This window comes from Aethalodelphis obliquidens, unplaced genomic scaffold (genome assembly GCF_003676395.1).
Source record: "Aethalodelphis obliquidens isolate GAN/ISIS:26980383/991018 unplaced genomic scaffold, ASM367639v1 scaffold4, whole genome shotgun sequence".
Lineage (NCBI taxonomy): Eukaryota > Metazoa > Chordata > Mammalia > Artiodactyla > Delphinidae > Aethalodelphis > Aethalodelphis obliquidens.
This window is the reverse complement of record NW_020837948.1, coordinates 65,035,193-65,048,519: the sequence shown is the minus strand read 5'-3', so window position 1 is coordinate 65,048,519 and position 13,327 is coordinate 65,035,193. Positions and strand designations below refer to the sequence as shown.

General features: G+C 32.3%; 1 protein-coding gene across 13 annotated transcripts in view; it reads left to right on the top strand.

The window, feature by feature from the left end:
- ERBIN (erbb2 interacting protein) overlaps positions 1-12,486 on the top strand; it is a 109,546-nt gene extending 97,060 nt beyond the window's left edge. For 4 of the 13 annotated variants that reach the window (XM_027100973.1, XM_027100975.1, XM_027100971.1 and 1 more), the window contains 6 exons: positions 965-1,108; positions 3,646-3,765; positions 6,129-6,338; positions 7,439-7,531; positions 8,029-8,103; positions 8,910-10,999. In XM_027100973.1, the coding sequence (XP_026956774.1) occupies positions 965-1,108; positions 3,646-3,765; positions 6,129-6,338; positions 7,439-7,531; positions 8,029-8,103; positions 8,910-9,017 (750 nt within the window). In that variant the 3' untranslated portion in view covers positions 9,018-10,999. Of the gene's footprint in view, positions 1-964; positions 1,109-3,645; positions 3,766-6,108; positions 6,339-7,438; positions 7,532-8,028; positions 8,104-8,909 lie in introns of those variants that run through there. The other 9 variants (XM_027100983.1, XM_027100984.1, XM_027100974.1 and 6 more) reach the window with 8 other exon arrangements.
- The last annotated feature ends 841 nt before the right edge of the window (positions 12,487-13,327 follow it).

Below are 13,327 nucleotides of genomic sequence, written 5' to 3'. Positions count from 1 at the left end.
TAACTCTGGGAATAAGCAAGCAGGAACAATGAGAATCAGGCAGTGCTTTTATTGAAGTACATTTCTCAGGCAGCTCTGGGATTGGCAATTAGGCATTTATAGTAAACTCAGTCGTGGAAGGATTCCATCAGTGAAACTTGAAGGGTTCTTCAAGTTTAAGCAGCAAAGTCACTACTAACTACTAAAATATAATAATCTTTAATACCTATCTATTTGAATGGGAAAAAAAGTTTTACATGTGCATTTTCTAGATTTATTGAAATTTTTTTCCTGGTAATTGTAAAGCAGTAGGAGCCTTTCAAATGTTATATCCTAAAACTCTGTGTGTACGCTAAACTTTTCTCTGATGTTAAGACATTTTCCTAAATGTGGAAGATAATTTTTATTAGAAATTGCAATAGCCAAGAGCCAGGTATATTTTTTTGCAAATATATTTTGTGCTGTATTATGTATGTCTAAACTCTCCATTTACTTAATAAGACAGAATTAATTTCTATAAAATGAAGCAGACTCTCTAGAAACCCATTTTGACTTAGAAATAACTGAATGTTGGTAAAGTTTATCTTTATAAAGAAACTAGTTTGTGTTCTGTGTGTAACTATATACATACAGGTATATCTGGGTATAACATCAATTCCTATCTTCCGACAACCTTCTAGTAAAATATGTTAGGAGTAAAAGAAATAATCGCATTATAAAAGCAGCTGTATGTTTGCACTTTCTTTTTTGGTGTTTAAACATGTGAATGGTTGGGTTTACATATAATTATGTGTGTACATGTATGTTTTCATGTAAATATATGGTAAATAGTGCCAATTTCTTTCAGTGGCACTGAAAATTCAGTGTTGCCTGATATTTCTGCGTGGTATTGGGGTTACTTGTATATATGTCTATGTACATAACATGTCTTGTGAATTTTGCATGCTACACTAATCTCTGTTAAATCTATCCCCTCTTTATTCAGAGCATGCTGTCAAGGTCCTTTAATTCCAATTTTACTGCTGTAAGCCACTGTCACTATGGCAGCTCTAGGGATCTGCATGGCAGCCAAGGCAGTCTTGCCTTGAGTATTGCAGACGGAAGAGATTCTGGTGGGCACATTTTTCGAGTGAGTACCTGTAGTAGATCAGTACCTTTAGTACATAGAAGAGGAAGAAACCCCACATTTTGATGTTTTAACAATTCTAGAAAATAAATTTGTGCTGTGGGTTAAATATCTTGTTTACCTCCCAGTTCTTCCATGGCTTAGTTCTAAAACTCTGCAAAGCTGATTTAGTTTTTATCTCTTACGTTTCTGTGGTCATAACGAAGGATGTAGTCAGCTCTTATATAAAAAGGGGTGAGCGATAGGAATCTAAGAGGTTTTTTAAAAAATTATTTTTCTTCACAGTGCTTTCTCTTAAAATTAGCTTCCTTTCCCTAACTCAAGGGTTTAAGGCTATGCCATGTGTAATACAAAGAGGGGTTGTGGGAAAGAATAATTTTCACTTTAGTGATTGAGGGTTGGCAAATAAATACTTGGAACTAAGTTTAATCATAATTTGCAGAATATGATTAAATGTGAGCCTGGAGAAATTGCCTTAAGTACCAGTGAAAAGGCAAAACCCAAATCCGTTATTACCCACGTAATCGTTAGTGGGGAAGAAGAAAGGTTTATTCTTTTAATGCAAGTTAAGGGTAGGGGATAAGAATGACAGAAACGGAGAAAGAACAGAAAAACTCTGTGTGGCTGTTTTAAGATTTTTCTTTCCGTGGCAACTTGAGGTGGTAGCATGGCCTCTAAGTAAATGTTTCCTCTGCCCCTCTTCCTCCATCCTGAAAAGACCTTTCTCCCGTTGTAAAGCTGCATTCTCTCCCCCATAATTTTATTTCCATAGTGACCCTGCTTCTGGGTCCTTTGCTTTTTCCTGAGTGTCTCCTTCCCCACCACCCCCAATCTCCTACTACTTTTTAATATACTCCTGGCTTAACTCTGTTCTAGGATAGGAGCAGTATCCTCGATTCACTTTGTTCTGGCTGGGCCTCACCCATCTTGCTTTGCCTTCTGTCACCTGCCACCACCTGGTTTCTGTGTTACATAATAGTGGCAACAATCGTTTTGTAACTTAGCAGTTTGAAACAGAGAGGAGATGATGGCAAGTAAGCCCTGCATTTCTGGCACTCATTCCAGCTGATGGGGTAAAGACCAGGGGCTTTTATTAACTCAGGGATAATCTTTATAGTCATGTGGAACAATTGTTCTTTACAAATTCTTGAACAGTAATATCTTTTGCTTGTTTTTATTCAAGTCAGAGTCTTTGAGTCTGTTGTGTTTATTAACTTTTTCATCCATAATGCACTTGTTCATTTAAAGACATAGTCGTACATTCACGCTTGAGTTTAAACTTCAAGCTGTGAGCTGAGTTGATTATTATGCATTCTGAAAGCACATCTCAAAAACGGAAAAGGAAAATAAAGTATTCATTGTATAAATAAACAAAATTAGATCAAACTACATCTAAAAATGCTAAGCCATGGTTTGAACTAGCAACAAACTGCACATGATAGCTTTGTTGCAGATATGGTTCCTAAGACTAAATTATAAACCCTTAGATTTACATGTATCCTATGGCATATCATAATGAACTGGATTTCAGATTATTTTTCAACATGATGATATAGTTTGCGTATATGTGTTGCCAGCCATACACTGTTTTGAAGGTAACAGTACTGCTATTTATCACAGTCTCTGTAGTTTTCTAAAATATAGCTAGGTGTGTTTAGAACTAAATTAAGATGAAAAATAAGCATCTTGCCTCCCAGCATATTTATAAGAAATATTCAGAGATAATGAGATATTGAGTCTGTTTTTTCTCTAAAGGTATCAGTGAAATAAACTATAATGTAAGGATGTTATTTGATATATAAAAATATGAACTCTAATAAAATTTAAAAGCATTTCATCAGAGCAGTGCTTTTGAAAATACTGAGCTAATATTAGTATGATACAATTAGGCTAAAGCAAGTTTTATAAGACTGTATGTTTATTGATATTGCTCATCATTAATAAGGAAATCCTGGGCGATACTGTGCTGTTAAAAAAAACAGCAGTTAATTTTTTTACCAAAAAACTTTTTGCTGTGCTCAACAGGAGTGCATATATTTTAGTTTCTCTTAAAATTTGGTTAATAACTTGGATTAATAACTAAATTTATTGCTCAAAGTGTTAAAAGCTAGGTATTACTGTAAATAAAACTAAAAGTATTATAAAGGAATATCTTAACAGTATATGTTCGTATGTACTTTTCACACATTGTAAGAACAAACATTTTGCCATGTAACTTTGAAAGACTGTTAAAGGTACTATTTTTTCCAGTTTTATTGCGATATAACTGATATATAACATTATATTAGTTCAAGGTATACGTAATGATGGTTTGATATATGTATGTATTACAAAGTGATTACCACAATAATAAATAAATAAATATAGTTAACACCCATTATAAAGGTGCTAATATCGATGGTAGTTATGATGGTAATGTTTGATTTGGTTCTTCATCTTTCCATTGTCTAGCAGTATCTCCTCTGAAGTGTCATCATCATTTTGGTTTCACATCTTAAAGATCATTATTTGTTTATTTTTTATTTCCCCCTCATTTGAAGCATCCCCAGACATCCTGTGCAGGAGATCCTTGTCAAGATGATATATTCATTTCAGGACAGCAGAACTACCCGTCAGCTACACTTAGTCACAAAGATGTTCTTCCAGACAGCTTGATGAAAGTAGGTGCTCAGGGAATGAAGTAGTATCTGTGAGCTTATTGTGTTTTACAGCTTTTGAACTAAGAAATATCATATATGCTTTAACGCTGAAAATGCTTTTTTGAGGGCCTTCACCTCTTGATTAGTAAGGGTTTTTTTTTAATAATTGAGAAATATGAAATGAAATTTCACTCTGCTGTTTCTTAGTTTATTCCATGATTTCTTCCACACTGAAGAATCATTTTGTTATTTTTGGATTTCTGTAGTATCTCCTACTTTTTGGCATTCCTGATAGTAAAACTGTTTGGAGAGTTAAATATGAACCCGTCTTAAATTCTTCATTGGAGGATGAAGGCATTTTAACATACTTTAAATGTAATTAGAAATCACCTTGAAAGACTTTTGTATATGGTAGAATAGATGATGGTTGTATTCTTACTACTTTTATAACTAAAGCATCACTCATTTAGAGAGTTTACTTTTTTGTCACCAATGCTGGATAGATAATTCTTTTCTTTAGTATTTTCCTCAGCTGTTCTTCATCTTAACTAAGCCCATATCCCTAGTATAACCAGTTATAATTGTGAAGCATAGTTATGTATTATATAAACTTCTACATTGTTCTTGAGAGTAGGAATCCAGCCATGTAAGTTTGTACGTATTTATTTATTTTACCCTTTTTTGTTGTTTTTCTTTTAATTGCTGTCGAGTTTCTTTTTCTGCTATCCAATTTCTTTTTTCTTTTTAATATCCATTTTCTGGTTTGGGTTACTGAGTTTGTTTTATGCTTTTTATTCTCCTGAGTTATCTGCTAATCATAGCTTAGTATATTCCATGGCTATGTTTAACACTGATGTAGAATGTGTTCTACACATTCAGGTATGTCTAATTTCTAGGTGTCAGGGAGTCTTAAGAATGGGTCAGAAGTAGTTATTGTCTGGAGTATTCTCCCCAGGAGAAAGGTATTAAATCTGCATGTAGGAATAAATTGTGCTAACATAAGTGCTGTCTACAGAGTTATGCAAAAATAATAAAATAACTGCACAACTATTTAAGTACTCCTAGGAGGATTAATTGCTTCAAATCTACAGTGATCAAGTGGGAAACAACCACAGTATTTTTAAAAAAGAGATAATATAGCACCTCTTCTCTCCAACCAACATAAAATTTGTGAGAGAATAATATCTTTGTGCCCTGTCATGAAACACTCATGTGTATTCCCAGGCCTCAGAATTAACTAAGTTCTCAAGTATAATACAGTGAAAAAGAGAACTTTTTTTTAAAGTAAAAATATTATTCACCAAAACCAAACTTTGTATTCCTCAGCAAGATGAACATAAGAAGATAATACATAGTTCTGAAACTATTGCCATAATGTTTTCCCAAACTTTTCTACTTTGGATAATTTTAGGGAAATGGGACGCAAATCATCACAGTTTTTCTCTAATTTCCTTGTGGGTTAATAGTTAACAATGAAGTTTTAAATGACTGAATCGCTTAAATGTACTTATTTCTTCTTCTACACAAAAATTTCTTTATATGCAAATATTTGTAATGTAAATATAACCTCTTATTTTTCAGATAGATTCCTCACATTAACAGAAGTAAGCTATTATCACATTTCCATAAAGGTTATTTTTAAATCTAAAAAACAAGAGACTTTAAGACAAAGATATTTCTTTAACAGCAACAGAATAATATGGAGTTTTTGTTTAGCTTGTGAAAAAAGCAAAATAAAATGTCATGGTTTAATTTTTGTGGTTAACATTCTATGGAATTAATACTTAGAGAGTTTAAAAATTCCTAACTTGATACACACACACACACACACAAGGAATAAATCAATTTTCTACTGCATAGCTAGATTGGCTTTTTAATTCTGGAGAGGAAAGAATAGAGGTAGAAGAATATACTCAGATTATGAAAAACTTCTACCACAAAACTACTTATACTTTCATTCTAAAGAAAAGCATCAGCAAATGCATATTTTGAGTGTATGTGAGAGATTAAGTATAGTATGGGAAGAGATGCCCTTTTAATGGGCTTACTTAAATGTTAAAATTTGACATACTGTTTACCATTTTAACATTGGGTTAAGCTTACAGAAAAGCAAATAATTTTAAATGTAGATATGATGTACTTTAATTTGAAACTTTTGAAGAGTGAATCTATCAGCGAGCACTCAGACAAGCTTAGAATTAAGACATTAACAGTTTTTTTTCTTTTAAAAGTGTAAAATTAGAAAAAATGGCACACATGGCGTGATACTGTGTGATTTAGAATGTTAAACTCTAGTGCTTTTGTATTGCTCCAAGAAGAACATCCAAATATTTGTAACAAGGCATTATTATTGGTCATTTTAAGAGACTTCATGTTTTTCTTAGATGCCTTTGAGTAATGGACAGATGGGCCAGCCTCTCAGGCCTCAGGCAAATTATAGTCAAATACATCACCCCCTTCCTCAGGCATCTGTGGCAAGGCATCCCTCTAGAGAACAACTAATTGATTACTTGATGCTGAAAGTGGCCCACCAGCCTCCATACACACAGCCCCATTGTTCTCCTAGACAAGGCCATGAACTGGCAAGGCAAGAGGTAAGAATGATCAAGAATATTTGGAATATGAGACTAAGCTTTTAATGTATTTTATAGGTTATTTAATTACAGCAATAAATCCATACAGAATTTTAACATAGTTTTTACTGTTTTGTTTAATGGCTTGGTTTCATGTTAAGTTTATAAGGTATTAAACTTTGTGGTTTAACTTGACAGTATGATCCCCCCTGTTCTGATAAATTGATATAGGATAGTATTGAGGGCATGATTTTTTTTTTTCCTAAGGTGGTTGTATTTCCAAAACTGGTTGATGATGATACTCCAGTAATCGGACCTTCTTCAGGAATAAAAATAGTAGACCGTTAAACTTGAATGGCATATTATAGTTTGCTAATTGTTATTTGATAGTTAGCTTTTGAAACTGGCCTATAGTCTCCAGACTACTTTGAGAATTAAATCTTACAAAGTACTTAAAAAGTCAACAGTTATATATTCATATATTTTGATAGTTTATTAATAAAATATTATTATTAGAAACTTAGAGAACAAATGCTTCATTCATTTTGTTTTGGTCTCTGGGGAAAGGGAGTGTTTTATAACAAAAGTTTAGTTCTTGCATCTTTTTCTATAGCTTGGTTGTAAAAAATAGTATTGATTGATCATCAATCCCAACTCCTTTGAAGCATATAAACAGATTTAGGAAATGAGTTAATATCCAACAACCACCCAGGGATCTTTCAGATGTCTTATGAAACATCCAGTAGTCAGAAATACTATGTAATTTAGATGTTCTACAAATGGAAACTGATAATAAAATACATGTTTTGTGTGTATGCTCTATGTCATTAAAGTCCGTGCTGTCCAAAATATATAAAGTCAACATTAATTTGTTGCATATCCTCATAAGATAGCAATAGGTTAATTTAGGAGCTATGCTTTATAATCCCAGCTGTGCCTTTAACTCACTAACTCATTAACATAATATTTCACATTGTAGTTTCATTTCATCTGCCCAAATATTTATTTTAGTTGAATTCTTACATATTTATGTTTTCTTGAACTTAATTTACCAGTGTGGTTATTATTGTATTATAGCTTTTTCTGATATTAGTAATAAGTTTATTTCCATATTAACTCAGATTCGAGTGAGAGTTGACAAGGATCCAGAACTTGGATTTAGCATATCAGGAGGGGTTGGGGGAAGAGGAAACCCATTCAGACCTGATGACGATGTGAGTTTTGTTTATATATCCTTGAAATGCTCATTAATTTTTATTCACTAAATTAGTACCTTTTATGTATAAGTAAAAATCTAACATATTTATATAGATATAGACAGACATCACCTTGTGATTTCCCTCTGTATTGTTCAGCTTTTTGTTTTGAAATGTGATCAGCTCAAATTGTTTAAGGGCTACAAATTTAACCAAAAATTTTTAATGTTCATTATATTGTGAAGTGATTTTTTAATTGTTAATACTTTTCTTCACATCTATAGAAGTAACTTTTTTATCACTTTAATAAAAATCACTAAAGTAAGAATTACCAGAAGCACAAATAACATAGCGTGGTCACAATATTATTCAGAGGAGACAGGGAGAAAACTTGCACCACAATTCAAATATTTGCATACTATTAAAAAAAAGATTGCTCCTTGGTACTGTTTTATTTATGCATCAAATAATTATCAAATTCCATCAAATAATTATCTTTTTTGTTGTTATTAAAGGGTATATTTGTAACAAGGGTACAGCCTGAAGGGCCAGCATCAAAATTACTGCAACCAGGTGATAAAATTATTCAGGTAACTAAGATACATTTTTTTATTACTTTTTGTTTTATAACATCTGCCTTCCTCATCAAGGGATTATTAAATGCCAGATTTGAAAGTAAGCATTTTATGAAGATATCTTTAAATACTTGTGGATGAAAACAGTGGCGTTTCTTATAGGCTACTCTCCAGTGCTTTCATAGCTTAAAATATTTCCACCTTGTACCTTGGAAGATCATACTGATATTTTTAAATAAACCTTAGCATTTTTTGGAATATATCTTAGCCTTTTGTTTAAGTTTACGAATGTTAACTTCTTCTAAAATAAGATGATGAAAGAATCTCCTCTGTGTGTTACGAGAATTAAAGGATTTAATTCACAAGAAGCACTTAGAACTGTGTGTCTGATGTATAGTAAAACATCATTAGATGTTTAGCTTAAATTATAAGAAGTGTAGTGTCCTTGATCTGGTGGCTCCTAGGCAATGGAAAGACTAGGCCTTGACCTCTTTTACCCTTGCAGCTTGGTGACCTCAGTTGTACCTTAGCGTATACACACAACACCATGTCTGACACTGTCTTAGACAAGTGCTTCCTAATGTCAGGTTGCTATGTAAGAATCATCTGAAAATGTGGGCAAGATACAGGTCCTGGGTCCCACCTTCAGAGATTTTATTTCCATAGAGATGGGGTAGGGCCCAGGAGTCTAGATGTTGTTTTAAATTGCCAAAATGATGCTTATTTTCTGCCAGGTTTGTGAGCTGGCAAAAATTCAAATGCACAAATGCAAATAAATGACTATGAAATTTTTTTTTAAGCTTTTTTCTTCTTTCTTCTAGGCTAATGGCTACAGTTTTATCAATATTGAACATGGACAAGCAGTGTCCTTGCTAAAAACTTTCCAGAACACAGTAGAACTCATCATTGTACGAGAGGTTTCCTCATAAGAGCTGTGGACTAAAAAATGGAGAGACAGCAAGATTTATTGGAAGATACTTGCAGGGGAAATTAATATTTTGACTATTTTTATATATAAAGAACTCAAATATGTTCAAATTTGTACATTAATGAAATAATGGAATTTGTGGTTAGAGGGAAAGAACCACTGTACAGTATATAGGGGAGACTGTTGAATTCATACCATATAAAACTTTTAGGTTTTTAAACATAGCAGTCAAGGCTACAAAAACAAATGTATGTTGTTTTTGTATAGAGTGTAGGTTTATTTTTGGATTTCATACACATGATTGAACTCTGTGCAAGGCTCTAGTTAGCCTTGATTGTAGCCCAGAGACAGATGGCAGAGCTATCTATCTCATAGCTTTTATGCCCTTATTTTTATTCAACTGGTATTAATGTTTTTCTGCTGAAACTTTTTTTTTTTAGTGGGCAAGAGATTCAAAGTGTTGGCTTTTGCTATGTGCATATTGAATTGAAGAATGAGTAGGTGAAGGTGGTGCTGGTGGGTTCACTTTCCAAGGCCAGATTAAAACAGTTATTTCCTATAAAAATCTGGAAGCAAAGAATGAAAAAAAAACAGCTGTTAATGTGTTTTTATTAATAGAATAATGCAATAAAAAATGTGATGTCTTTTTAAAGAAATAAAAAAGACAATAATTGCATTTTATGAGCTCTTCAGGATCTGTTCTTGTCATAGCCATTACTCTACATCTGCTACTAGTGAATCAAGTTTCAATTTTTTAGTCACAGGAAATTTTTAACTCTTCTGTAGATGCATGTCCATGCATTTTCTTTCCTTTTTGTTTTTTTTTTTTTTTGGTCCATGCATTTTCCGTGATGCAGAAATTCCTTGATTTTTTGCAAATGGTGGTACTTGCAATTTGTTTTATAATTAGTACTCCATTTTAATCTTAATTTATAATTTTTATTTTAAGCAACAAATGAAACTGAAATGGCCAGTTTTAAGATTGTGTTGCTGTAACACAAAATGTAAGAAGATTTAGGAAAGCCTCTTGATTTTGTTTGGCCTCAACATTGCCTTGGTAAAGTAAAAGGAAACAGTACGCATGGAGCTAGGAAACCAAAGCAAGTTTGTGAAACTGGCACAGTGATAGAGAATTGCTGTGGAGAGTTGTAGAGCAAAGGGATGGGTCCTTGAGGCCTACCAGTGTGTAATGGTGTTCAGATAAAGGGCTGTTCCTACAGGTAACATTAAATGTGAACTCGACATTTCAGAGTCTTTAAAGGGTTTCTAAGTGTATCAGTGTAATAGTGTTTTACCACCAACTGCCTTTGTTCCTCGTTAGTGTAACAATTATTTGATAGAGGTTTATTAATTTTGTTCAAACCATTAATTTTATTTGTTTTTGTTCTGTCTATGTAATCAAATAAAATTTGAGTGACATGCAATGGTAAGAATTACTGCATGGTTATTTGGACCAGAAAAAAGTGCCATAGAAGACCAATAACTGTTTTTAGTCGAGGCTAGTCTGAGCGTTTCATTAGAGCAATATTCAGTTATTGCAATTCATTTTTAATTACTAAGAAATATAATTTTGGAATTTTGAATCTGTTACGCTTTGTTCTTCAACCTTGTTTTAAGGTTAAGTCTTCTATAAGACTAGCGAAAACAGCAATCTGCATTATTTTTGCAAAAGTGAGTTGGACTCGTTTGTTTCTTGCTAGTCAGAGTAAATAGGCAGTACTTTTAAAAAGATGTGAACTCCAATACTGCACTTCTTTTAAGATGTTATCAATTGGTTATTGTACTGTATAGTTTTAATAATATTGATTGAAGCCCTTTAACAACTCTTTGTAAATTTTAACTCATTTTAGTTGATTTTCAGTACTATTTACATAGGAATTGATTTTTATGGATATAGTAGACAAAATGTGCTGTATTTTGATAAAATTCATTTATTGTATGTGTGTTGTAATCTCTAAAAAATGACAAACAGCTTCTTTAAGACAAGCCTTGGTGTTCCCTTTATTCATAGTTTATTTTAAAATATTAATTTTGGCATTCTAAAATTACTCCCATCATTTTTTATTGGTTTCAGTCAACTTCTCACAGTCACATTCTGCTTTTAATAAGGAATACAAAAAATAGGTATAATTCTGACATTTTCAACTTCTTTAGCTTGAATCAGATACACAGACTGTGATTTTGGAAAAGGAAATAAGCCACAAAGAACAATTGATTCATCAATGATCTAACCTTAAATTAGTTGTCTGCACATTATATTGAAATATTACAAGTACAACAAATGTTATATACACTAGTATTTTCTTCTATTCTAGTTAATTTAAAAAAATTTTAATGTTCTCGTAACACACAAAGTCAAGTAAGAAAGTTTGTTAGAAGATGAGTAACATGACACATAACTTAAAAAACTAATAGCAAAATAGTTTTGCACTTAAATAGCCAAAGTTTTCTCCTAAAATACTGGAAAATTAAAATTAAATAACAAGAATTCTTCATTAGAATTTTTGTTTTGGTAATGATAAAATTTCAAAATTTGAATAAAAGAGTAATAATTTAAATCTTTTGAGGAAATAGAAAAGACATTTTTAGTTTATATATTATTGAGTAATCTGTAGTTAAGGCCCATGCCCATAATTGATATACTTATTTTTAATAAGTATTATGTAGCAAACCATCAAAACCAAAACTCTTATTTTTAGTAACAGCATTTAAAATTGACCACCCTAAAATTTTAAACCGTTAAAAATTATACGTCCAGCACAAAATTGTTTACACAAACTAAAGTTTTATGCTGATTCATTAAGGAATCATTGGTTCCTCTGAGTCCATGAAATTCTAAAACTCCCTACACATTTATTTTGTAAATATTTTTCTGACCTCTTTGGACTTGAAGCTGTGTATATACTTGAAAAATTCTTTAAGAACATTTAATCCCTCGTATTTCTGGGTATGGAAGAAGTGTAGGTTTACCTTATTTTTTACTTCTGAAGGAAGCCTTTGGGATGGAAATGCTTTTCAGTTCATGATTGGTGATCAGTCACATCTACTTGAAAAGGTATTTTTTTCATTCTTTGTTGAAGTTCTTATTAGCTTATACTTTTGGTTTAATGTATAATAAATAGATTTCTTATGAACGATATATTGAAATCAAAATTAGAATAATTTTGTTTCATTAAAAGAGTTAATGAATACACATAATTGATGATGAACAAGGGAACAAGCAATTTTAAAAGGTAGTCTAGATTATATAAGTAGCCAGCTCAAACCTTTAGGTAATCCTTTTGTTTCTAATAATAGAATTCAGAAAAGGTTGACTATCTTATATCTAAAGCTGCTGTTTCTTTACCTCTGCAGAATTTTAAGCCCAGCAGGGTAGCAAACACAGTCATTTATAGTTTTGGAAAAATCTTAAGAGAATGCCATTTTCTTTTTAGGACTTCGCATACTCTTTGTGAAGCAATTTGCGGAATTAAAATTTACGGTCTCCAAAAATGTACAGTCCTAAAATCCAAGCAGCATTCTAAACTGAGAAGGTTTATTTGGGGAAAATACCTCAGTAGAATTTTTAAGAAAGAGACTGAAAAATGATGCTACTGTTATAATTCCCTTTTTCAAATATAACAACTAGGGACAGTTACAAACTTTCATGGGATTTCATCTGGCCAACCTAGCTTCTCAGTCAGCCCTCAATCTGATTTCAGGATGAAATATGAAAAGCTCATGTATGCTTTCCTGCCCCCAACCCTGTGATTCAATAAAGCTATTTTTGTTTTGTATGAAGAACATTGTCGATAAATATTTTTCCTCAACTGACCTTGCTTTAATCTAATCAAACCAGTTTTGTTCCTCCAAGGCAGAGCTTTAGAAGGATCTTTTTTTTATATGTTCTTCCCAACTAATTTCCTTGTCAGGAAACTTAAAGAAAAATAAGCTAAAAATGAAGAAATAAAATTAAAATTGAAGAAAAATTAGTATGTGGAGCATGAGTTCTTAGGGTAGATGATTGTAGGACTCCCCATCTTCATGAAGGGCCAAACCTAATACTCAGAACTAATGCCATCCCAGAATGGATATTAAAACATTTCCTTTACATTTGGATCATCCTTCAAAGGAGCATTTGTTTTCCCGAGAACCATATGCAGGCTTATCTCCCAAAGTAAATTGTTCAAGGTTGTACACTGGCTCATCCTTCATGCTCCCCTTCCCATCCATATCCCTAGAAGTGACAAAAGATGATTTAATACTATGATAGGTAAAAGTATTTAATTTCCAAAGTTTTGGAAAATAAAGGTGTACACTGGATAAACTTCA